The sequence below is a fragment of the Cavia porcellus genome, unplaced genomic scaffold, assembly GCF_034190915.1.
Source record: "Cavia porcellus strain 051 isolate PalLab524CR breed Dunkin Hartley unplaced genomic scaffold, mCavPor4.1 scaffold_2, whole genome shotgun sequence".
NCBI classification, from domain to species: Eukaryota; Metazoa; Chordata; class Mammalia; order Rodentia; family Caviidae; genus Cavia; species Cavia porcellus.
This window is the reverse complement of record NW_026947485.1, coordinates 66847981-66875335: the sequence shown is the minus strand read 5'-3', so window position 1 is coordinate 66875335 and position 27355 is coordinate 66847981. Positions and strand designations below refer to the sequence as shown.

Here is a 27355-nt window from a genome sequence, read left to right as displayed (position 1 = left end):
TCTCGCGCGCACCGCATTACGCACGCGCCACTCTGCAAGCGCGTGCGCAGAGGGAAGACGCGCGGGTGGCTGGGGTGACGCAAGAAGTGGCGCGGTGCTGAAGTTTGCCCAGCGTCTGCTGGGAGGAATCGTGGCCTGTCAAAGTCATGGTGCATTGCGGTTATGTGTTGTTCAGAAAGGTCCGTGTCTGATGCCCCTAGGTCCGGTGACTTTGTGCCGTCTGAGGTCTCTTTGTCTTTCTCGCTCCCTTCCCACCATTGTCCCGGGCGGGGTTGCGGCGGGGTAGGTGGGAGGGGAACGTGGTCTCCTTGGCGCCCTTGGGGCCAGCTGCGAGCTCTTTTGGGGTTGCCGTGTGCGAGTAGGAGAGGAAACGGCCCCTGCCTGTGGTTCAGACCCGAAATACGGCCCACGTGGAGTACGGGGTTGTGTGTGCTTCTGTCTCGAATATTGTAGGATGCCCCTCCCCCGGTTTTAAGTATTATTAATGCCATGTTTTTATGCATTTTCCCCGTCAGCACACTGCTTTTAAGCTGTTTTAAAGAAGACTTTATCAGGAAACAAAAAACGTGTAATTGATATGCATTCTTGCCGAAAAAGTAGGCCAGTTTTTGTGTAATGTCAGACTTAGAATGATTTTTGTTAAAATTCACAGTTACTTAAAGGAAAAAAAACGTAATAACCCTACTGTTAATTTCTCTTTGAAAACTTGCCAACATTATATATTGGCCGTTGCCTTTTCATTACCACTGTGAGATACTTTTAACTGAGTCTTCTACGCTTGTGAATCAGGTGAATAAAGCTACAGGAGTTCACACGTTGAACAGAATTTTATAACTTTTCGAGGAAAACATGTGAGGTTGGATTTCAGAAAAACTAGTAAACACTAAATATGGTGCGAGATTTCCAAAGATATAACCAAACTGCAGAGAGAGCCTGCAGTGTCAGGATAAAAATTGATTGGAGAAACTAAGAAATCTGTTTCTTCAGTGTTCTCTCAAGTAATGAGAAACTATGACATTCAGATGGGCGTGATGTTACGGTGAAAAAAAGCAAGACGTTCTACCTAGAGGAAAAGCGTTCACAGAGTGGCGTGGACACAAGCCGTACATCATGTGTAAAAGCTAAGAGGATGGGGATAGTAGGAGTTGAATAAATGAAGTTGATACTGGAAGAGTGGAGTAAGGGCTTTGCATATAGTACTATAAATTTTGAATTTCATTTCATAAAGAGTAAACCCACCCCCAACCAAACCCAAAAAGAGGTTAAGTATTTGAGAGGTTTTTGAATTACAGGCCTGCTCTCAGTTGCTTTAAACTGTTACTAGTCTACATCCTGATGGAGCTGTCCAACAGGTTAGGCATAGGAAGTATCTCTTAGGTGATAGCAACACTGAGATCACCCAGGAGGAAAGTTTAGGATGAAAAGAGAAGCAAGGTCTGGTCCTTGGAGAGATGGAGCAGTATTTGATTATTGAAAAAAAGAATTCTAAGAGAGAAACGAAGGCGAGCTAAACAAAACAACAACAACAACAAAAAACCAGCCGTGGAATGGGGCATACAGAAAGTTGTTATTGATTCTTTTTAAAGAAACTTTTAGTGTAACAACTAAAAAGTGGTTCTCTAAGTTGGTAAACGTTTTGTGTAAACATGCCCTCTCCTTTCTCTCCTTTTAGTATGGAAATTTCATTGATAACCTAAGAGTCTTCACCAAGGGAGGAAGTGGTGGAATGGGTTATCCTCGCTTAGGTGGAGAAGGTGGAAAAGGTGGTGATGTCTGGGTTGTAGCCCATAAAAAAATAACTTTAAAACAACTTAAAGACAGATATCCTCAGAAACGGTTTGTGGCTGGAGGAGGAACAAACAGTCGGTAAGTATTACCTTAAGTTATAAAAACCCCTTTAGAAGAAGAAAAACTATAAGATAAAACTTAATTGGCAATTTGAAGTAAATTATTTCATGCATTTGTGACTAAACAAGATCCAAAATGTCTAAACACATGAAAAGGTAGGACTAAATCTTGCAGAGTTCTTAAATTTTGTATTAATTTCTTGTCCCAATGCTGCTATTCTTTTCCCTACTTCCTTTGTAGAGATAAAGAATGTTCTGACTCCCCACTGTTTTCTTCTAAATTTATCTTGGACAAATTTGAAGTCTTGCTCAAATGTCAGCTCAGATGCTCTAAACTACTGCCATCAAAAGTTAATCATCCTGCCAGCGATATAGCTCAGTGGCACAGTGCCTACCAGGCAAGCACAAGGTCAAGTTTGAGTCCCAGTACCAGGGGGAAAAAAAAGAGTTATCTAAAATTTTTCCACCCAGACATAACCATGACAAACCTTTTCTTAATTTTTCTGTATGTTTACACAAATGTAATTACGTGTATTTATAAAGTCCAGTCCCAAAAAAGAGAGCATAATATTTTCAACCTCTTCTTTTTTTCATGTTAGAAACTTATTTAGGAAGCTGCATAATATTATAGGCTAGAAAGTAGCATTTGTCTATTATTGAATATGTGTAGGTACTTTTTATATAATTGTTCTTTTTTTTTTTTTTTGATAAATTCCCAGAGTGGAATGAGTTAGAAGTTTGTATCAATTTGTTCCTTCTCTTAAGGGCAATTTGAAAATAACCAGATTAGCTTCTTAAGTGCTTGTGTTTGAGATCAATTGTGTTTGGATTTTTTTCAGTTTCATAGGAAATTTTCTTTTTTTTTTTTTTTTTTCTTTCTTTCTTGTGTTGTGGCAGTGATTTTATTTCAGTGGGACAATATCTTAGCTCATTTTGGGTTAAGATGACTTTGTAGTTAATGATTTAAATCATTCATTACCTGTTTTATAGAATATAGTAGTTTAAAATGCAACATATAGGAATAATTTTAGTTTTTCTCTAATGTTTGACCATTTAATAGGTGCATTAACTTGAGAAATTGTTTGCTTTTTGTTTTTGTAAACCATATTTGCTAGAAATATAAACCATTTGACTTAGTGGGTTTTCATGTTTTAATGTCGGATTTTTGTATCTATTCTTTTGGAGGGTAGGATTAATGCACTGAAAGGTTCCAAAGGAAAAGACTGTGAAATTCCTGTACCTGTTGGTATTTCAGTAACTGATGAAAATGGTAAAATTATAGGTGAGTGTACTATAGCTTCTAAGATTGTAAAAACATTTTCCAAAATTGAGGATTTTCAGAAATAGCCTTTCTTGGGTTTCAGAGGAATTTTTTGTAGGCATAAATAATTTTAGCTAATTGTTAAAAAGAGTTTCTTAAGATATACATAAAAAATTGTTGAAAATTTACTGATTTAAAGTTACTTTAAGGACATAAAACTACTTGGTTTTAAAAGCATAACTAATCTCTTCAACTGCTTGCAAAAGCATTTTCTAGGGTTAGAATTTTTTTTTTCTTCTGTCTGTTTTGAGACAGGGTCTTGCTATGCAGTTCAGCCTGGCCTTGAGCTCACTTTGTAGTCTAGGCTGGTCTCGACCTTGCAGCAGTCCTCCTGCCTCAGCCTCCTGAATGCTGGAATTACAGGCGTGAGCTACCACACTCAGCTAGACTTTTTTTCTAAAAAAAAATTATATTATTGTCTAGTAGTTTTGGAGATTGAACCTAGAGTCTTAAATGTGCTAGGAAAATATTCTACCTCTCAGCTATAGTCCTCATTGATCAATTTTTTGGCAATGTATTATGAAAGAAAAATAGAATGTATTATTTATCCTTGGTGTATTCTTTTATTTAAAGGAGAACTCAATAAGGAAGAAGACAGACTTTTGGTAGCTGAAGGTGGCCTTGGTGGTAAACTGCTTACAAATTTTTTACCACTGAAAGGCCAGAAACGAGTGATTCGCCTTGACCTAAAACTTATAGCTGATGTAGGACTAGTTGGGTAAGTACCATTATATTTTTAATGTACTTTATAAATATTAATAGTAATTTGGAGGCAAAATTAGTTTGTATAATTTGTATATTAACTGTATTTGGAAAACATATAACCAAGTATATGGTTGACCATTAACCAATGGAAAGTTGGGGGTGTCAGTCTCAACACTTCTTCAAAAGTCTGCATGTAACTTTTGCTACTCCCAAAATTTAGCTACTGCTAGCCTGTTTGTTTACTGGAAAGCTTATAAATGATATAAACAAAATATATTTTGTGTCTGTACTGTATAGGAAAAAACACAAGAACTTCGAGATCACTTTGGTAAGGGGAGTTGTTTGTTTGAGACGTGGTCTTGCTTTGTAGTTTAGGCTGCCCTCACACTCACAACAATCCTTCTGCCTCAGCCTCTCAAGTACAGGATTACTGGCATACATCACTGCACCTGATTTGTGTGAAATCACTTTTCACTGTGGTCTGCAGTTTACTGGAGAAATGATGAGTTGCTCATGTGAGATGTTTAGCATTACATTGCATTTTAAGCAGACACGTGCAACGCGTGAGCACATTGTGATAACAGCAGGATGTGACTGAAAGTATTACAATAGTTAGTGTATATGCTACCCAGTATTTTGTAGGTAGTCATTTTTATTGACTGCAAATGGCACCTTGTACATTCTATTCATGTGCTTAAGTTGTGACAAATTCTAATTTTTATAATAGATTTGTATTTTATGTAAAAATAACAAAACAGACAATATATATTTTTGTGTATTCATGATATACCTTTTTCTTAATTTCTTCTGAAATTAAAAATTTCTTAATTTTTATCTGAGTTGCCCATTTCATCTGCAAGTTTTTACAAATTTTTGCTGATTCCAAACCCTTTGCCCCCCCCAAATTTATGCATAAATGAGCCCTTGTAGGTCAAACTTGTGCTGTTAAGGGTCAATTATAGTTATTTTCGAATAGTCAAATAAGAATTTCAGTTACTATTCGTTTGTAAAAGGAAGAGCAGAACAATTGAATGGGTCTGTAGGATGTTAAAAGAATGGATTTTTAAAAATTGATCAGTCAACTTATCAGCTAGTGTTTGTGACTAAATTGAGTTGGGGACTTAAAAAAAAAAAATTTAGGGGCTGGGGGTTTAGCTCAGCGGCATAAGCACCTGCCTTGCAAGCAGGCGGTCGTGAGTTCAATCCCCGGTACCAATAAAAATGAAAAAGACAAAAAAAAAAAAAAATTTTACATTCCAGCTATAATCATGAATAAGGACTGAATGAAAGTGTAGCAGACATTAGAACCATGGAGGAAAAATCCACTGATCAGCAACACAGCTGACTAGATGTGGTGTTAAGGGATGTTTTGAAAAAAATTCAGTCAAATGCAATTTTATAGTAAAGCTAAAGAATGTTACAGATATAAAGTTAGAAATCCAAACAAAATACACTTATAATAGTATACAGAAGAGCCAGGTGTGGTGGCACACATCTGTAATCCTTGCACTTGGAAGGCTGAGGTAGGAGGCTCCTCAAAAATTTGAGACCAGCCAGGGCTACATAACCAGACCCTGTCTCAAAAGAAAAAAGAAAAAGAAAAAGTATATAGAAGGAAATAAAAAGGGGGATGTGATTGAGGTACTTTTGAGAGTTTAAATAGAAAGACTGAAGTTAGGATTAGACAAATGGCCAGTGACACATAGAGGTAATCCTGGGGCTCAGACTTGCACCCTTCTGGGCACTGAATCAGTTCTTGCTTTCATTGTTTCTGTGTCCTTCATGAATCTTCTTAGAATCTTATCCTATTCACAGAACTGCAGGCCTCTTAGTATTCTGTTTCTCCAGTCTCCATTCTTTTGTTAAGCAATGCTGTGCAGTGGAATTTGTAGTGCCGGTGGCACTGGAGGTAGATTGACTGACAGCAAGACAGAATAAAAGAAGAGAAAATTTCAAATTGCTTTTCTTCTTTCCTGTTTTTCTTCTGGGTCCTCCATTATAATTACAGTTGCTCAGACAAAGCTTAAGGAAGAGGGAAAATGGTGTTACTGCTGCTTTACTTCAAATTTCTAGTTCTGTTTCTTGCTTTTAAAAAAAGATCTCTTTTTCATATTTCTCTCCAACTGTCTCACTGCTTCTTTACCAGCCTCTTAAAGACTAAATCCCTTACTACTTATCCTGTCTACCAGCCACTGGCTCTTAACCATCATTAGCTTAAAGTTCACAGAGGCCTCATTTTCATCCTGGCTGTTCACATTTAATTTTTTTTAAACAAATACAGTTACGAGAATTATAAGGCATGATTCTGTAATTCTCTGTATTTTTCAGGAATATTGTGGGTTTAATAGGGTTTTATGGATAAGACTGGCAGTCCGATGATTCACCATCTCATTTGGTAGAAAAATGTGTTTCAGATTCCAAAGAGACATCTCTACAGATGAAAAACAGCATGGCAGAGCTGAGCAGTAAAAGTAAGGAACTCAGGATAGACTGGGTTTGGATCTTAAATCCTCCAAAGGATTGGCTTTGTATCAGACAGCATTAGAAAATACAGCCACGAAAGCGGGCAGTGTCAGATAAGTTACACAGCCTTCTCAAGTTTTATTTAGCTCGTCTTTAATAGTGGCTAGAGGTGGTTTTTATTGTTAATATTGTGAATAAAATGACACATTTACAGTGGAACACATGCTGTGCATTTGTGTATAGCTGATGAATTGTAGCTTCTACCATCATCATTATCTTTGTGTTTCTGATTTATTGGAGACTTCATATAGTGAAATACTGGCTTTTCAAAAGTGGATCTGAAATTACATTTGGTAATGAAAGCATCACAATTGTTAAGCAAAACATTTAATATATTCTAGTGCTTTTATTTATTTACTTACTTACTTAATTTTTTGGTACTGGGAATTGAACTCACAACCTTGTGCTTGCCAGTCAGGCACTGTGCCGCTGAGCTATATCCCCAGTGCTCTAGTGCTTTTAAATCAGACAGCTATTCTTGAAGCTGCTACTATGTATGAATAGCAGTGTAAATACATAACCTTGTTATTTTGAGGAACGAACTGAGCCTGGGAACTAATATACTGTGCACTGCTGTTGTCAGATCTGATCTTTGCATTTCAGCCTGTAAAATTTTCACTTTTCTTGAGAAAAATCTCTCAAGTATCTTCTCTATAACTGTGAACAGCCAGCCTTCTATTTATATACTTTGATTTCCTTGGAAATAGTTACTTGAGTTTTTCTGAGTTTAACCATGATTATGAAAACTGAGGATAGCTGAAAGGAAGTAAGATAATCTAGCTAGCTTACTGTCATAGACAAAAATGCCTACAATTTTCTTTCAAAAAAATTACTAGAGCATAAGTGATATAGGATATGGGAAAATAATTTATGTTCTGTAGGAAAGAGATCTCACATAATTCATTATAAAAAGACTGTATGAGGAAAATTATTAAAAGAGCTGCACTGCAAAACTTACAAATTTTTATAGATTTCCAAAGGAATGTTTCTGTACTATACCATTATCCCAAGAAAGCTTGGAGTTTTTGAAAGATCTTTCTCAGCCTGTGTGTCCTTCAACAAATAGGTGGATAAAAAGATATATAAATAACAAGTAAGGACAAATAAGATATGTACTAACTTCCCACAATGAGTGTAATCATTATGTATTATATAATGTACTAAGAAAAATTAAATTTTTTTAAGAATTTTTATTAGTATATGTTTGCTGTACATAATGATCACGTTCATCATGAGGGATTTGTACATATACATAACACATTTTTTTTTGTCCCCTTCACCTATCCCTCTAACCCTTGTTCCCTCCTCATTTACAAAAACTCAATTTTCATTATTTTTCAATTCTTTTTTCCTTTAAATCCCTTTTCTCTTCTTTCCCTCTCCCCTCCTCCATCTCTTGTTCCCCTTCCCATTTGAAAAAATTCTTCCTGTTTCTTAATATCTACCTTCCATTTGTTCCTTATTCATACTTTGGGTTTGTTACACAAGAAAAAAAAAATGTAATATTTAAACTTATGTGTCTGATTTGCTTCTCTTAAGATTATGTTCTTCAGGTATATCTATTTACTTGCAAATGATTCAAGTTTATTCTTTATGACAGAGCAGTACATCATTGTATATAAACACTACATTTTCTTTATCCATTCATCTGTTGATAGGCATATGGGATGTGTCCATTATTTAGCTGTTATGAATTGTGGTGCTGTAAACCTGAGTATGCAGATAGCACTGTGATATGATGCTTTAAATCATTCTAGAAGATACCTAGAAGGGGAATGGCTGAGTCAAATGGAATGTCTAGTTTTAGTTTTTTGAGGAATCTCTATACTGATTTCTATAGTGATTGTACCAGTTCACACTCCCTCCACCAATAAAGAAGGACTGCTTTTTTCCCCACAGCATAAAATTTTTTTTAATTATTAAATATTATTTTTAAAAAACACACTTCCCCAAAGTTAATCAAAAACTCTGAAGGCAAAGGATCATGTTTGTCTCATTGCTGTATTGTTTTGTTTTTTGGATTTTTTTTTTTTTTTTTTTTTTTGAGACAATGTGTCATTGTGTAGACCACACTGGCCTTAAATTTGTGGTAATCCTCCTGCCTCATTCTCCAAAGTGCTGGGATTATATGCATGTGTCACCACACCTGGCTTTCATTGTCATACCTTCCAGTGCTACCTGATACAAAGTCAATGCTCAAATAAATATTTGTTAGATAAATTTAATGCAAATATGTTATTGAGATATAGTAAAGAATCTTTTACCCCCACTCTTGGCACTTTTTAAAAATTTTTATTTTAAAGAGAATAAAACCAAGCAAAATAAAACAATAAAGGCAATCAAAACAAACCATTTTGAGTGACAGAAGACTTCAAAACAATAAGAAATCAACAATGGTTACCTTAATGCCTCTTGTTATCTCAAAATAGCTGCCCATACCTTCAGACATAGTAAAAATCAAACAAAACAGGACAAAATAGAACCAGTAAAAACAAAACAATGAATGCAATAAGTACTTCAAAACCAGATAATAGTAAACCCAAAACGATAACCATAATATATCCCATTATCTTTAAAATAGCTGCCCATGTCATCAGATACAATAAAAAAAAAACAAAACTAAACAGAATAAAACTCAACCCAACAAAACAATGAAAATGATACAGGACTTCAAAACAAGATAACAGAATTAACAATGGCTACCACCTTCAGAAAGAGATTCTCCCATAGATGCTACATTGTGTGTTGTTATCCTCTGAATAGATGATCATACTGCTGGCTTTAGACCTGCAAAGTCAGTGAAACACTAAACACTACAAGCATTAAATTGTATTTTACCTCAATAGCTATCATTGCAGCCTGTGTATCTCTAGATCAGCCTGTCCCTTACAGGATAGGGGTGGGATTTGGCCCTTCTTGTTTCTAAGTCCATGCACCAGAAGAGCTGGCACCTGGCTCTCCCCACAGCAGCTTGCACATGGCCCTGATTCACAAGGAAATTTTGCTTCTTGTTGACTTCTTGTTCTGTTCCCCTGTGTCTTAGTTACTTTTTACTGGTTGCTGAGACAAGATTCCTGAAGCCCAAGTTGGGTAAAGGAAAGGTTTATTTCTTACAGTTTTTGGAGGTTTCAGTCCACACTCAGTTGGCTCCTAGGCAGGCTGCATGGCTGGGCCACAGTTCATGGCGGCTGCAAACAGCAAAAGGAACACAGAGAGCAAGACACACCTTCTTCCTGCCATTACATCACATCTTGGCTCCATCCTTATGTGGGTGGAGCACTGACACTATCAATCTAAGACAATGAAAGAATGACAAATGCACAATGCAAACTCATGAGGCCTGGGGGACACAGACATAAACCATGACACCCTGCAATCTACAAATAGCACTGAATCGTAGGAAAAAGCTGGCATCTGCTTTCTTCCCCCAGCAGCCTTCGCGTGACGCCAACTTATAGGAAGCGCTTGCTTCTTGTTGACTTGTTCTCCTTCCTTGCAATCTGTGAATGGCGCTGACTCATGAATAAAGACTGTCATCTGGCTGCCCCTCAGCGGTCTGCACGCAGCACCAATTCCATTCGTGGTACTTTTAAATACATGGCAGGCCTTTTCTAAGCACAGTTTAACAAAATAAAATCAATAGTCTTTTTTAAATGAAAATAGATTTTAATTCAGTATATTTTCACTTCTAGAAATTTATTCCAAGAAAGAGATTAAAGATATGTGCAAAGGTTTATGGATAGTCACTTTAAAGTTTTAGAAAAAAATTAGACCAATGGTATGTCATTCAGGAATGACTATTAACACTGTCTTTTTAGCTATATACATTTGCATTTGTTTTTAGTATTGTGGATTGAACCCAGAGGTTGGCACATATGGAGTCAAGCGCTCTCCCATTGAGCTATGTTCCAGCTTTTTTTATTTTGGGATAGAGCCTAATTTAACTCCAGGCTGACCTTAAACTTTTGATCCTCCTACCTAGGCTTCTCAAGTAGCTGGGATTATAGGTACGCATCCCTGTGCCTGGCATACTTTTATAATGTTATTTATAATGGCAAACATAAACTAAAATTAGTTAAGTTTGTTATGCTTTGCTATGGGATGGGGTGGAGCCTCAGGCAACATGGCATGGAATTTATTGTGCCTGGGTACAGGCAGACAGAGAGTATTAAGATCATCTGTCCTGAACAAGAAGTGTGTCCCCCTTTTATATTGATGGAAAAAAGTCGAAGGACATTGGGAAGATTTTAATATACATCTGCGGTCAAAGTTTTCTGGCAGTCTTGCACCTCAGTTGGCAGAGTTCTTGAAGTATCTGGTACCATGAATTCTTGGGTGTCCCCAGATGTTTCCAAATGTCTTGGGACCTGCAACAGTCCTTGTCCTATCTTATCTCCTTCCCTGTGTTTGTTGATGACAATGTCAGTACTAAGCTGAGTTCCCTAGGGAGAGTAGTGCCTCTGCTGGAAAGCAGAGGGGGGCTGGGGTAGTCAGGCCCAATTCAAAAGTACTAGTCCCTTTAAACTGTTTAGTTAAAAACCACGCCCATCTACTCTTTTGATTTTGTTTTTTGATCAGTATTTTGGAACTACCAATTTATACAAAATTCAGGCCAAAAGAGGGTGTTAAATGATACCCTAGAGATGCCAGTAAAAAAAAAAAAAAAATCCAGACTGGGGCTGGGGTTTAGCTTAGCAGCATAAGCGTCTGCTTGGCAAGCACAAGGTCTTGCAAGATTGTGAGTTCAATCCCCAGTACCAAAAAAAAAAAAAAAAAAGAGAGAAGAAAGAAAAGAAAAAAAGAGAGAAAGAGAAAAGAGAGAAAGAAAGAAAAGAAAAAAAAAATTCAGACTGCTTAAAAAAGAAACAATGACACAGTTTTTTAAAAGTATATTGCAGGGCTGGGGATTTAGCTCAGCACATAAGAGCAAGGTAGAGTTGGATCCCCAGTACCAAAAACAAAAAAGGTATATTGTAAAGGGAAACAACATGGAGAGAGAGCTTATATCAAAAGAGATTCCAGAGTCAAATTAGCTAATTTAATTGCATGAACTATATTTGGATATCTGTTCAAACAAACCAGATTTAAAAATTATACTGACAGTGTATTAAAGCTAAATAACTGGGATTCAGTACACTTCTTTGCTTTTGCGTATGTTTAAAAATGTGGATTGCAGAGTTTTTAAAATTTTTCTTTGTTTTTCAAGATCTCTTTTTTTATATAATTAGGATGGCAATTATTTTACTCTTAATTCAAGTATTTTCTGTATCCAGCATGATTTATTTTTTCGTTTTTCAAAAAGTACATTTTGTTCTCAAACAAGTAAGTTTTTTCAAGCTTACTTTAGATTTATAGTCTGTTTTCTTTGGGGAGGTTTCTGGGTATTGCAGCCAGGGCCCTGTATATCCTAAGTTTGTACTTTATCACTGAGCTGCACTCCCAGACCCATGATTTACTATTCACCACAGAAGCAAGCAGGATGTCTTTTCAATTTAGAAATAAGCAACTGTGAATAATATTGATATTTATTGTAATGTCTAGTTGTATTTAATTATTTCAGATTCCCAAATGCTGGAAAATCCTCTTTGCTGAGTCAGATTTCTCATGCAAAACCAGAAATTGCAGATTATGCATGTAAGTATAATTTGTGCATTTTAATGTATGGAGGTACATTTTTAAAGACTGATTTTTTTTCTGTGTACACATAAACTGATAACTCCAAGGGTTCTTTTAGTTTGAAAACTTCTTTTGGAAGTTAGAATATATACATTTATTTTTATTAATCTTTGAAACTTTATAGCAAGCAGTAAAGTTTCTTGTACTTGTTAGATACTTTCGTGCATTTACTTCTCTGTTGTGCAGTCAATAATTTGATTTGTTTAGGATTTTATAAGCTATTTGAGTTAATAGTGAGAGAGATAATGGAAACTTAGGTTAAAAATGAGTGAATATGATAGAGCTCTACCATTATTAAGAGATTTAGGATGGCATTAACCTGAAAAATAAAATTATAGAATCCAAAAACTAAACTCTGACTAAGTTAATTTTGTACTAATTGCTGCTTGCAAAGAAGAAGAAATGTAAAAAAGCATGGGAAAGAGCCTAATGTAGGACTGGAAAAGCTTAACAATAACTGAATTAGAAAAGAATAGGTATTCTTCACCTTAAAGACTTAACTTACAGAAATTTAAATTCTGAGCCCTCCAAATATCCTTTAAATTGCAGTTGAAGAAATTTTGAGACCCAATTAGGTGAGACTTGTGCCTGTACAAATACTGAAAATCACTCTTTGTCCTTTCTCAAGTATGATGCAAAAGACAAAGATAATTGTAGCTTCCATTTCAATAAATTAGAAAACAATCCAAAACTGTTCACAGAAATAAAATACTATTTATTCTGTACATAAGGCCAAGATAGTTTTAAACATACCAGTCTTTATTTTAGTCTTAACTTGTTGTATTTTCTTTCAGTTACAACATTGAAACCTGAACTTGGAAAGATTATGTATCATGATTTCAAACAGGTGATTTTTTTTTTTTTTTTTTTTTTGGGTACCAGAATTGAACTCACCACCTCATGCTTGCAGAGCAGGCTCTTATGCCACTGAGCTAAATCCCCAGTCCAATTATTTTTAAAGTAAAAGACTTGATTAGAAGTGGAAGTAATTTAAAAGTAGAATTTTATAATGCAATTTTTTTTGCAGGTTTCTGTGGTGCTAAGTCAAAAAAATAAGATTTTTTTATTGTGCTAAATGAAATTGTGCTTTTATTCTGTTGGGCACCATCATAGTAACATAGTCACATAAAAATTTAATATTGTGTTCTTCTAGATTTTATGCCCTACAATATCATGCCTTGTGGCTTCTTTCATCTGTTTCTTCTCATTACAATCCCTAGTTTATTACCCTAATGGATTATTGCTCTTCATTTCCTAAAAAGTTTCTAAAGTTAATGATTTTTGTTTCAACTTTTACTTGGGCAGGGAAGGATTTATTTTTGTCATTTTCTTGGGGCTCCAATTAGACATATATTTTCATTTTCTGTGAGTTTGTTACTTTAGTATGTTCTTTCTCTCTCTCTCTCTCTCTCTCTCTCTCTCTCTCTCTCTCTCTCTCTCTCTCTCTTCTCTCCCTCTTCCTCTCCCTCTTCCTCTCCCTTTCTCCCTTTCTCCCTCTCTCCCTCTCTCCCTCTCTGCCTCTCTCTCCCTCTTCCTCTCCCTTTCTCCCTCTCTCCCTCTCTACCTCTCTCTCTCTCTCTCTCTCTCTCTCTCTCTCTCTCTCTCTTCCTACCTTCCTTCTTTTCTTTCTTTCTCTTTGTGGTGCTGGGGATTGAACCCAGGACCTTGTACATGCAAGGCAAAAACTCTACCACTAAGCCACAGTCCCCATTTAATAGGATTTAATATCATCTAGTTACTGATTTTTATCTGATAAGAATTACAGATCTTCTTATATGTCTACATAGAATAGTGCATTTAGATGTTCATAGGAGCTTTATTCATACTTACCAAAATCTGAAAGAAAATATTTGTCAGTAAGTAAATCAGTAAGTAAACTGTGCTATATCTAGAAAATGGAATGGTCAGATTATGAAAAGATATGCACGAATCTTAAAATGTACATTATAAGCAAAAGATTCCAATCTGAAAAGGCTTCAAACTGTGTGATTCAAACTGTATGACATTTCTGTGAAAAGCCAACTAGAGAAAGCAAAAAGAATAGTGGTTGCCAGGAGGAAGGAGTGGTGAATAAGCAGAGCACAGCAAATATTAAGAGCAATGGATCTATTCTGTAGGAGACTGTACGTGGATACATCACACATTTGTGACTTAAAATGTACACTACCAACAATGGAACATAGTACGAAATACAAGGGTGGGTGATAATGACATGTTCATGTCAGTTTATGTAGTTGTCTGACATGATTCATGAAAGAGAAGCTCTGAAGGCAATTTAAGGACATGAGACTAACATGCCCATTTGTTTGTCATATAGCCTCAGTTTCCTTTTAAAATTTTGGATTTCTTATGTACACTGATCAGTGTATGTAGAGCTCCTACTTTTCATCCCTTTCTGCGCTCATTCTTATTACCTTTAAAAAGAGTTTAGGAATACTGTAGCCTTTTACTCTAAAAGAGCAGTCAGTAATTCTGCCGGCTAACTTGAAAAGAAGAGGAACACTGATACTACTTATAAATTGAATTTAAAACTTAGGACTACTGAGCTAATAAATATCTGCTTAATTAATATTCTTGTAAACTTTAATGAATTCAGATTGTGAAAGTTAAAATTCTATTAAAAAAAAAACTATAAAGCAATTTATGGCAATACAGATTTATGTGATTAGTAAATGTTAAAAGTAATAAACTAATATCTCAAACCCTAGATTATTAGATGAATAATTTTTTTTTTTTTTTGTCTTTTTTTTCGTTTTTATCGGTACCAGGGATTGAACTCACGACTGCCTGCTTGCAAGGCAGGTGCTTATGCCGCTGAGCTAAATCCTCAGCCCCTAGATGAATAATTTAAACTGGGACTCTAATACCTGATAACAAAGGATTTTGATTCCTAACATTTATTTTGCTACAAAGCTATCTTGGCATTTCAGAGGCATAGTGGGAATTGTAAACCATGAATTGATTGTATTTGAAATATAAAAGTTTGGGGATATAAATGAACTGTGGTTTTAATACATTTTTCTTATCATACTGTTAACTTTGTAACAGATATCAGTAGCTGATCTCCCAGGTTTGATAGAAGGAGCACATATGAACAAAGGAATGGGCCACAAATTTCTGAAGCACATAGAAAGAACTAGACAACTACTTTTTGTTGTAAGTCATATGCATACCTACATGATGTTCAAATGAGTGAACTTAGTTTTTTTAGAAATGTTTTATAAGTAAGATTTAAAAATAGAAGCTATGTGCCACAGAATCACACTTTGGTAGCAATGGGCTGCATATAACATATGGAGGTTCAATAAGATTGTATTGTCTAGTGACATTATAGCTTGATTTGTATAATTTATGATGTTCACACAGTGATGCAGTTACTTTCTGATAGAGTTCTCAGTATATCCCTATTGTTAGGTGATGCATGACTGTACTAGCAAAAATCACTCCACTAAGTATTCAGATTCAGTAGAAAATTTTTATTTATATGATATGGGGATGGAAATGATACTAAGTGTATTTGTAACTGAAGATTTCATTTCTTAAGAATTTTTCCATATTATATATGATATATAATATCTCTTTCATACACTATTGATGGTACTTAAGTTATAGATGAGATTGTCTACGTAGTTATAAATTGTCTTATTAATGAATACATTTTATCAGAATTGTAGTTATTTTGATATTTAAATCCTGTTACCTCAAATTACTTAATTATCAGTGTAGATTGAGAAATTTTTGTTTGTTTTTTTCCTTTTTATCGGTACCGGGGATCGAACTCACGACTGCCTGCTTGCAAGGCAGGCGCTTATGTCGCTGAGCTAAATCCCCAGCCCCAGATTGAGAAATTTTTAGCTGGAACAAAACATTTCAAAATATAGGCATGTGTAACCATTCTTATGTTAACTGTCTTTTTTTTCAGGTTGATATCTCTGGATTTCAGCTTTCTTCCAAAACTAAATATAGAACTGCTTTTGAAACCATAATACTACTTACAAAAGTAGGTTTTCTGTTTTACTGTATTCTATATCTGCTCTAATATGTAGGCTTATAACATAATAATTAGAGTAAATGCATATTCATTTTTTAAAGGTATTATATCAGTTAAAGCATTACTTATTTATATTTTTTATTTCCAGTTCTTTAACATTCACTAGCTTCCAAAACTATTACAATGAATAAAACCCACCTGGTCTCCCAAATCCCCATTATTCACTTCTTACATTTTATCTTACTTTAGCTTTGACATGTTGTATATTTCTTGTTTTCTTTTTAATTTTTTTATTTATTTAAAAATATTTATTTAAAAAATTAAAAAATGGTAGGAAATTAACACTGATTAATATATTGTATATGTTGAGGCTAGGGATTTAGCTTAGTGGCATAACCGCCTGCCTGGCAAATGCAAAGTCATAAGTTTGTACCAAAAACAAAACAAAAAATATTTATATATGGTATATGTTATTTTAGAAGTAGTTGTTCAGGTTACAAGAGTGAAGCATGCAAAAAAAGATCAAACAACAAAAGCATAAACTGTTCTTTTGGATGAACTAACAGAGATTAGTAGTATAGCTGCCTACCTATCTTTTGTGTGTGTGTGCACATACATATACATGTATATTTATATACATGTCATCATTTTCCCTTCTTCCTACTCTTCTTTCTCCTAGCACAGGTGTATTTCTTCTTGACATACTGTCCATTCTGAGCTTCACAAACTAATCTGGCTTTATTCTTGCTTCTTGGACTATTTCTTAGTCTACTTTTTAAGCTCCCCCTCCTCCCCCACCATGCTGGGGATCAGTCTTTGGGCCTTAGCAAATGATAGGGAAGTACTGTATCACTCAGCTACATTCCAGGCCTCTGCTCATGCTTTAGCTAATATTCACAGTTTGTAGGAACCCAGTTGTGCAGTCTTACCCATTCTCATCGTTCAATTATAGTCACTATACTGGTGACTTTCAGGTTTGCATTTGATATCCAGATCTTTTGTTTGTGCTTTAGGATAGAGATCTATTGAAAATCCTTGGTTGGATATTCTGTTAGCCACTCAAACTTAACGTGTATAGAAATGAACTCTTTTTACAAAACAAGCTCTTTAGTCCTATCACCTAAGTGAGTGTGTAAGCTGAAAATCTGGGTGGTGGTTTTGATTCTGTCTCTTACCCCCTACATCAAGCTCTATCAGTTTTATGTCCTAAATCTCTGAAAGCTATCCAAATGCCTTCAACCACACTGTCCTAATCATGAACTGCTTGCACTGGAATAATGTATCTGGTCCTACCTTGGCTCTCAAGTACTGGACTTATACCCGACTTGCTTTTTTCCAGTACATATTTTTATATGAGCTAGTGTAAAAGAAGCAAGCTCATGTTTGTGTCCTGCCTGAAACACTTAGATGATACCCTGTTGCTTTTAGGTTATATGACCTAATCTGATCATGGTCTGAGGTTTGGCAAGTGTGGGGACCTTGCCTAGTATGTCTTTCAGCCGCATTCCAGCCGCATGATTTCTGATACAAGATATTTACCTGTAGGACTTTGTAGATGTTTTTTGTTGGCTAATTTTTATCTATAATGAATACATTTCTGTGAACATTTGTGTATGTGGCTGTGAGACATGTTTTCACTTCTCTTACATGTATACATAGGAGAGGAATTAAAGTATCATGTTTTAATTCTTTTTGACATTTTGAAGAACTGCTAGGCTGTTTTCCCAATTGTCCGTACCATGTACCATTTTGCATCCAACCTGGAATGTATAAGAATTCCAGTGTATCAATGTCAACACTTGTTATTGCCTGTCATTTTAATGGGAGAGCTCTATTATTTCATTATTGTTTTGATTTGCTTTTCTCTTATGATTAATGATGCTGAGCATATTTTCACATGCTTGTTAGCCATTTGTATGTCTCTAGAGAAATGTCTATTCAGAGTCTTTGTCTATTTTTTTAAAAAATTAACTGATAAAAACCTAAATGATACATATTAATCGAGTACTGTGTAATGGTTTGATACATGTACATGTTGTATAATGTTTAAATCAGGTTAGACATTTAGCCCCTAAAACATCATTTTTTTATGGTGAAACTTTCAGTATCCTTTTGTATAGTTTTTTGAAATAATAGTGTATTAGTGTTATCAATAATCACCCTACTGAACTGTGATAGTCCACCAGAACTACTTTAATTAACTGTACCTTAATACCCACTGATCAACCTTAACTTCCTACATCAGACCCTCACCCTTCCACCCTTCCTCCTATTCATAAGTCCTACAATACCAGCTTTTTAAAGTTCTATATATGAATGAGATCACTTGGTTCTCTGTGCCTGGCTTTTTTTCACTTAACCTGATGATCTCTGGTTCCATCCATGCTGCCACAAATGACAGGGTTTCATTTTCTTTTGGGCTGAACAGCATTCCATTGTGTGTAGGTACCATGTTTTCTTTATCCTTTCATCAGTTGGTGGACACTCAGGACCTGTTTCCCCTTTTTGCCTATCATGAACAATATTGCAGTGAACACGGGAGTGCAGATATCTTTTCAACATGCTGATTCATTTTTTCTGGCCAGTGGTGGGATTCCTGGCTCATATGGTAATTCTGATCTTTGGAGGAATCTGTTTCCCATAATGGCTATACTAATTTACATTTCCACCAACAGTGTACAAGGATTCCTTTTTACCATATCCTTGCTACCACTGGTTATCTTCTTTTTGATAATAGCCATCCTAAAAGGTACAAAATGATATCTTTGATTTTAATTTCTTTTGCATCCTGTTGACCAATAATATTGAGGTTTTTTTGAGACAGGGAATGGCTATGTAGTTCAGCCTGGCCTTGAACTTACTCTTCTTACCTCAGCCTCTCAAGTCCTAGAATTATACCCAACTTATGCTACCATGCCTAACTTGTGTCTTTTCTTTTGAGGAATGTATAGTTAAATTTATTGCCCATGTTAAAATCACTTCTATACTCTCTAAAATAATCTACACACTCACAATGTCACCCCTATTAAAACTCCAGTGACAGTTTTCACAGAAACTGAAAATCCTAAAATTCATAAGGAACTACAGAAGACTCCCTATAGCTAGGGCAGTCTTGACTAAAATCAACCAACAAAGTTGGAGTTGTCACACTACCTAATTTCAAGACCAACTACAAAGCTATGTCAATCAACATAGTAAGGCACAGGTGTAAAACAGACATGAAGAGTAGTGGGGCACAACACTGAGCCCAGAGATAAATGCACATTTTTACAGTCACCTGAGCTTTGATAAAGATGCCTGTAACACAAATGGCGAAACAACAGTATCTTTAGTAAATTTTGGAAAACTGAATATCTATATACAGAAGAATGAAATTTGTGTATCATGCTATTCCTTATGTAAAAGTCAAATCAAAATGGATTAAAGACTTACAATAAGGAACTGTTTAATGCACGCTCTACCATGAAGTACACTCCCAGAAAATGTAAAGCTTAAAACTATAAAAGAAGAAAATATATGGAAAAAGTTTTTTGACATGATCTGAGCAATTTTTTGGATATGATCCCTAAAGCACCTGAACAAAAGTAAAAGTAGATAATTGGGATTGCATTAAATTAAAAAGCTTCTGCACATCAAAGTCAACAATCAGCAGTGAAGAAACAACCTAACAAATGAGAGAAAATATTTATAAACCATTCATTTGAAAAGGGCTTAATACCCAAAATGTGTTAGGAATTCAGCAGGTTGATAGTATATACCTAAATCTCAGCTGCTTGGGAGTCTGAGGCCAGCCTAGGCAGTGTAACAAAGCTCCATATCGGGCTGGGGATTTAGCTCAGCGGCATAAGCGCCTGTCCGGCAAGCGTGAGGTTGTGAGTTTAATCCCCAGTACTGAAAATAAAAAATTAAATTAAAAAAAAAGCTCCATATCAAAAGGAAGAAAAAGAGCACAAGGCATGATGATACATATCTATAATCCCAGCACTCTCAGAGGTTGAGACAGGAAGATCAAAAGTTAAGGGCAGTTTTGCTAGCTTCCCAAGACCTTGTTTCAAAGTAAAAAAAATTAGGTGGGGTAGTGGAGGAGCATTTGCCCTGCATGCACAAGGTTATCTGATGGTTCACCCCCAGAACCATAAGATAAATAAAATAAAAAAGTAAAATAAATAAAAATGGGCAGCTGTTATAGCTTATTTCTAGATGTCCTCCAAAGCTTCATGTCATAAGTAGTAGGGCTTTTTCAGAGCTGAATGGATCTAGTATGTGTGATACTGGGAGTGATTGATGGTACAAGGATCAGGTCAAGGTCACTAGGATTCAGGGTGGGAGGAGTACCACCTGCCATAAGGGTGGGTAGCCTAATTAAGCTAGGGGGGTAGAAAATGCTGTGGTCTCCCTTGTTTGCTCTTACTCTCTCCTGCCTTTCTTGAACTATTTTTCTCCTCTGCAATGCCCCTCTGCCAACCCATTCTGCCCAGAAGCCAGCTGATTATGGGCTGGAACCTCTACAAACTAAACTAAATGTTTGCCCCTTTACCTTTAGGTGTCGAGTTCTTTTATCTCAGCAAGGAGAAAAGCAACTAAGACAAGCAAGGGATATAGCTCAATATGAAGTCCCTAGTTTAAGTCCCCAGTATTGTTTTAAAAATGAAAATTTATTAGGAGCTTCTCAATAACAGGAAAACAAAATAAAGACAAACAAAAAAAAAACATGAATACTGTAAGTATATATTACGGCTTATGACTAGATGTCTCCCTAAAACTTCATATCATCATAGGTGGGGTTTTTTTTTTGGCGGTGGTTGGACCTAGAGTGTGTGATGCTGGGAATAAGGGTGTGTAGTTACTAAATTAGTCCACTGATTGGCTTAGCATAGTTCTGGGTGTGAGTGCTACCCGCCCCCAGGGTGGGTAGCCTAAATAAAATAGAAAGGGACAGAAAGAAACTGCTATTGTCACTTGCTGCTTGTTGCCTTCTGCCTGCACCAATTTGCCAAATAAATCTTTCCTCCTTTGGGTGTTGGATATTTTGTCTCAACAATGAGAAAGTAGCTAAGACAGTATAGTATTGTATGACTACTATAGGTGTGCTGTTAAATTATCAGTGTATTGACTTAAGAAATTTGCTTCTGTGTAATCCAAATACCTACACTTGGTTTTAGACACAAAATCATCTATCTCCTGGAGCCACTTGAACTAACATACTCTATCACATAACCTAACTAGAAGCATTTTGTAAATTTCCTGTGTTTTATGGTTGTTGACATTCACTGTATTTCAGTGATGTGAATGGACCTTAGGTTTCTCATTTGAGGCTTGGGAATGTAGCTCAGACTGTTTTGCATGTGCAAGGCCCCAGATTCAATCCTTGCACTGCAAAAAGAGAGATTTCTCAGATTATTAAAGGACATTACCAACTGGTTAATTTATATAGATACTGTTACAAAGTTATTTTATTTTTCTATTAATTTAAAGGAGCTGGAATTATACAAAGAGGAACTTCAAATGAAACCTGCACTCCTGGCAGTTAATAAAATGGATTTGCCAAATGCCCAAGATAAATTTCATGAACTAATAAGCCAACTCCAGAATCCTAAAGGTAAACCCATTCATTCCACTTAATTCTAATTTAGTAAGTATTTAACTGTGTACAGTGACTGTTACATGTTACAATCAATGGAAAAGAAAATTGATAGTTTCTTTCTTTAAAAAAGTATCTTCCAAGAAAAACACATACCATCTGAAACATTTCAGTAACATTTTAATATAGTCATTATGCAGCTCTGTAATATGTGATGTAGAGTATAAATTAGAGAATACCAAAGAAAGATTTATTTGATCTGAAAGGTTAAACATTATGAAGAAGACTTAATATAGGCCCTTGATTTTTTAATTTTTTTGTCTTTTTCCTTTTTATCTGTATGGGGGATCAAACTCACCTCTGCCTGCTTGCAAGGCAGGCGTTTTATGCTGCTGAGCTAAATCCCCAGCCCCAGTATAGGCCCTTTAATAATGCATGGATTTGGATAAAAGGAGGAAAAAGTCAGCATCTCTTTGGGAAGTTTTTCAGTTTAACATACACCACAAGCTCTAGCGCTTCATTTCCCTACTACACCATAGATACAAGAAAAGAGCCAATTAGTTCTGAAGAGGTATGTTTCTTTGGAACACCAACTCTGTAGATCTCTGAAGACTATCAGTCTTCTGAAAAGGGTTGACCTTATAAAGAAACATAAAGGCAATCTTTGTAGTTTTGTATGTGAACCTTATAGATCACATACTTTCTATGATGAGGATGCTTTCGTTCTTTTTTTTTTTTTCTTTTTTTTTTTTTGTCTTTTTGAGACAGGATCTAGTAATGCAGTTCAAGCTGGCCTTGAGTTCACTTTGTAGTCAAGGCTGATCCCAAACTTGAGAGATCCTCCTGCATCAGCCTCCTAAATATTGGGATTATAGGTGGGTACCACTTCACCCAGCATAGTTCTCAATCCAGTAGAATGAAGAAAGACAGTTTACTTAGTAATAAGTGGCCTTGTTTGTTTGAGACAAGGTCTTGCTATGTAATTCACGCTGGTCTTGAACTCACTATGTAGGACAGGCTGACCTCAAACTCAGAACAGTCATACTGCCTCAACCTCCTTGAGTGCTAGGATTAAGATGTGTGTGCCACCACACCAGGCTACATATTTTTAAGTAATACAAATTTTTTTTTTGTTTTTATGTTTGGAGTAAGATTGAAGGAAATAGATTGCTGCATATTAGCAATTTCAAACAATACCAGAAGGTCCTTTCTCTCCTTTCTAAAATCATTTTTCAACATAATTTATATAGACTCATTCTTTTCAGAAGACTGATAGCCTTCAGAGATCTATAGAGTTAGTATTCCAGATAAACATACCTCTTCAGAACTATTAGCTCTTTTCTTGTATCTATCGGATAATAGGGAAATAAAGTGCTAGAGCTTGTGGTGTACGTTAATTAAAGTAAAATTAATAATTTACTCATACAGTATAAGTATTCCCTAGTATTATTAAGTGATATATATTCCTTATATTATTTGCTTTCTAAGGTCACTAGTTCTCTTCTGTAGTTTGTCTTTTGCAGAGAAAAGAATTTTCATGAGTGATACTAGAAGTGAGAGTAACTCAAGAGTTTAGAACTGTTGTAGACCATCGTAATTCTTGAGTCAGCCTCTCTGGACTTTCTTGGGCATCGTACAGATCTCAGAAACCATGTTCGCTCTTGCCTTGTCCAATCCTTTTCAGTCTGTCCTGTTTAGTTCTTGTCATTGTTAACCTATCCAGTCAGTGTGCTGTCCCCTCGTCCGTGGCCAAAGAGGCAGGGAAGAGGGAGGAGTAACAAAACATCTGTTTGCATCTGAGAGTAACAGGTTGCAATCTGAAATGATTTCTATTTGAACTGTTCCTATTCCCCCCTCAGTTTTAGTATGGACCTTGGCATTCCTTACACTCAGGGAAGTGAAAGATCACAAGTGTACAAGGCCAGCTACAATGTCCCAAACTATAAACGGTATTATTTTTGCAGAAACTTTCTTTAAAAGTACTTATGTTGCCTAACGTTATGAAGCCCCCCAAAACAGATTTTATTAGTTTTGTAAATATGTCTTTATGATTCATCTATTTATTTTTAGTTTTATTTAAAATATATTTCTCCATAAAATACTAAGTACCTTATGTGACAAGAACCTTATTGTCATTAGAAAAATCTAAGTGTTCCACAGTTTATTACAGAAAGGAGAAAGGGAACTTAAACTTAACTTGGTGCCCTACTTCCCAAATCAACCCTCTACTACAGTTTTGATTTACTTTTTTAAAATTTTAGTTTATTACTTCAAGTATATACTACCTGTTTACATCTGTTGTGGGAAATTGGTACACGCATAAAACATCTTAATTCCTTTTTCATCCCCTTTCCCTTCCTTCCTTCCCCTCTTCCTGCTTGAGTCCTCCCTTTGTACCTGTTTGTAGTATGTGTTTACAGCCCTTTCGTGGAGTTGGCACATGTACATAACACATCAAGGACAATAGAAATCACCTTGGCTTTATATTCTCTGTTTCAGCTTTATTGCATTTATTTGAAAAGAACATGATTCCAGAGAAGACTGTGACATTCCAGCATATCATCCCCATCTCTGCTATTACTGGAGAAGGAATTGAAGAATTAAAGAACTGTATAAGGAAATCACTAGATGAACATGCCAGACAGGAAAATGAGGCATATCATAAGAAACAGTTGCTTAATTTGGGGATTTCTGATACAGTATCTTATAGTGAGCCAACATTAAACCGTGCTGTCACTAGTTCCAAAAAGGATGTAATTTAAGCCTGCTAAAAGTAGTATTAGTGAATTAGTATGTGGTCCAAAGAGAATGAAATCATGTCCTTTGTGACAGCCTGGATAAACGTAGAAAAGATTATTTTAAGAGAAATAAGCCAGTCATAGACAAATGCCACATGTTCTCACTTCCTTGTAATGTAAAATATTCACAGATCAGAAGAGAGGATGGAGAGATGGAGGAGGGGGAAATGTTAGGTCAAAAGATAGAAAGTTTCAATAGTATAAATTTTGGAGATCTAGCACACACCACTGCTCAGTGTCTATGGTTGTAACAGTGTATTATATTTTAAAAATTATTAAGAAGGTAGGTTGTAAGCTCACAAAAAAAAACAAAACTGAGGACGTGCATATGTTAATTATCTAGACTGAGCCGTTGAATACTCTTTATATATTTCCGAACATCGTATTATACATCAGAATGTAAAAGTTTTAGCCATCAATTTATAAAAGGGTAACTATTAAGTTGCAGACTTTTCCACGTTGTCTTAGTATTGATGTTATATGTGCTATCATTCAAGATCTATACCTTTTAAATTATTCTTTTTGTAATTAAGTGTATCAATAATAAAAATGTAACTGAGAACTAAAAAATTACAAGTTTAGGGTCAATCTACCTGTGGTGAAATTTTCTGATACTCCTTTATTGATTGTGTACTTACTGAGAATTTTTTTTAATTACATAGGATGATTCCTTAGATGGATTAGTGGAATGAGCAGATAGGGTTTGCATTTGGGGGTTAGGCTCTGTCATGTACCTGGTTGCACTTAATATATAATAGTTCTGTTTGTGGAAAACCTCAAAACCCTAAGACTGAACATATAGTCAGTATTAGATAGTATATAACAGAAACCAGCAAATCAATGTTTGTGAGTTGAGTTCTTAGAAAATTTTTCTTTCCTAATATCTTGGTTACTTTTCTCTCATTGCTGAGACAAAATTCTTGATGCTTAAAAAGAAGGAAGGAAAGGTTTATTTAGCTTACAGTTTTTGGAGGTTTCAGTCCATACTCAGCTGGTTCCAAGGCAGGGTGGTGTGGCTGAGGGGCAGCTGTTCATGGCAGCTGCAAGTGACAAGAGCAAAAAGGCACGAGCACACCTTCTTCCTTCCCTTATATTCTATGGTGACTGCCTGCCCCTGGGCAGGTACGGCACTCACAGTGCCAATCCCAATACTAGACAGCGAACCAGTCACAGATGCTGGATTCAACTGCCTTTGAAAGGTCTTCCCCCTGTGACCACATGTGGCTTTAGGAGCTCATCCGAACAAACCATAGCACCAAAGTATAAGTGCTTTTTCATGCTTTGGAGAAGATTGACCCATGTTTCATTTTCTTAAGCCTGTTTCATTGTTCATGTTCATATTTTAGTAAAGAGAGAATAAATAGTGAAAACTTTGAGGAATGTTAATCACCTACATACAGATTAGTATAAATTCCAGATTTCTGCTTAGGTACATAGAAAATATTTACAAATAGAAATTTCATATTAAGGACCTGGGGTTTAGCTCAGTGGCACAAGTGCCTGCCTGGCAAGCACAAGGTCATGAGTTTGATCCCTGATACTAAAAAAAAAGAAAGAAATTTTACATTAAAAGACTTTTATTTCAAAATGTACATATTGTAAACTCAAACAGTATTTAAGCAAAAAGCATTTCCTTTTTGCATGAGGCTACTCAGTCCTTTCAGAGAAAGCTACTGTTAATATTTTATGTCTTTGAAAAAGGTTTTATTCATATATCTTTATCCAAGTTATTTCTGTATAAAAATTTTTCCAGCTTTTGGTGATTGTTGTGCAAACATAGACAAATTATGAAAGCTACACATTGTATCACAAGGTGATACAATCTTGTGGGATCACCATCATATATGTAGTGCATCCTTGGTCAAAGCAGTGTAGTACAGTATGTAACATGTTGTTACAGTATTTATTATAACAGTTTGAACTTCATTTTCCTTTAAATGATACATTGTCATATAATCGAGAAAAGTTTACTTTTATAATGAGATAAAGTAGGTCAAGAGTATTTTACTTCAGGTTTTATCCACTTAGAATTTAGCGAAGTTGCATGTTTCCTTTGAGTTCTGTGTTTGTTTTGCAAGACAGAAATAGTAGTGGTAATAGTTCAGGTAGTTAGTGAAAACTATTTATTTTTGTTACAAAAAAAAATACATAAGCAAATAATATTTTCTAAGCAGTTTTATAAGCTTGGAAACATTTTGTTTAGAATTTAGAGACTTATAGGTAAATGGATGCAACTTGAGACCATACTCATAAGTGAAATAAATCAGACACGTGCAAACATCATATTGTCTCACTAGTATGACAAGCTGAAACAACATATATATATATATATATATATATATATATATTTTTTTTTTTTTTTTTTTTAAGGTAGTTATACTACTGATTTCTCTTGAGTTCACTAAAGAGAAAGATTTGTGCTGGTGGTGTTCTAACAATTGAATGTAGATGTCTTTTACTCTGGGTGAATGATTTGGGGATGACAGTGTATAATGTATGTATAATTGTTTCCCCCTCCCAGGAAGGGGGGCATTTTGTTTAGACCAAATAATGAGTTGAATGTATATTTTAAAATCCTTAACACCTAAAATTTGGTTTAAATCTTTTTTCTGGGCTGGGGATATAACTCAGTGGCAAAGTGCCTGCCTGGCAAGTATAAAGTCCTGAGTTTGATTCCCAGTTCCAAAATAAAAATAAAATAAAATACATCTTTTCCTCCTTACAGAATAGTCAAGTGCAACAAATTCAGAAATTTTGAGTACAAAGACTGTTTCAATGGTGATGTCACCGTAGGCTGGATATGTGCTGAAGACATTGCATATATTAACTCCTTTAAACACTTTATTACATTGTTATGATCATGTATTACTTTTTTAACCTGTTTGGTACATAAATGTGGGTTTTTAAAAAACC

General features: G+C 35.4%; 1 protein-coding gene and 1 non-coding gene across 2 annotated transcripts; one reads left to right on the top strand and one right to left on the bottom strand.

The window, feature by feature from the left end:
- The first annotated feature begins 30 nt into the window (after window positions 1–30).
- Window positions 31–27355, top strand: Gtpbp10 (GTP binding protein 10). Its single transcript, XM_063243090.1, has 10 exons — window positions 31–179; window positions 1673–1866; window positions 3038–3129; window positions 3742–3886; window positions 11957–12030; window positions 12867–12919; window positions 15121–15228; window positions 15995–16072; window positions 21539–21662; window positions 24144–27355. Exons 1-10 carry the CDS (start codon window positions 147–149, stop codon window positions 24404–24406), a joined length of 1164 nt encoding a protein of 387 aa, XP_063099160.1. The 5' UTR covers window positions 31–146; the 3' UTR covers window positions 24407–27355.
- On the bottom strand, window positions 13709–13782 carry Trnaa-ugc (transfer RNA alanine (anticodon UGC)). Its single transcript has one exon. It is a non-coding gene; the product is annotated as a tRNA-Ala (tRNA).

Coding starts and splice junctions, on each gene's coding strand:
- Gtpbp10 (XM_063243090.1), top strand. CDS start 147: ATGGTGCATTGCGGTTATGTGTTGTTCAGAAAG. Junction 1,867..3,037: donor GGAGGAGGAACAAACAGTCG/GTAAGTATTACC, acceptor TTTGGAGGGTAG/GATTAATGCACTGAAAGGTT. Junction 15,229..15,994: donor CTAGACAACTACTTTTTGTT/GTAAGTCATATG, acceptor CTTTTTTTTCAG/GTTGATATCTCTGGATTTCA.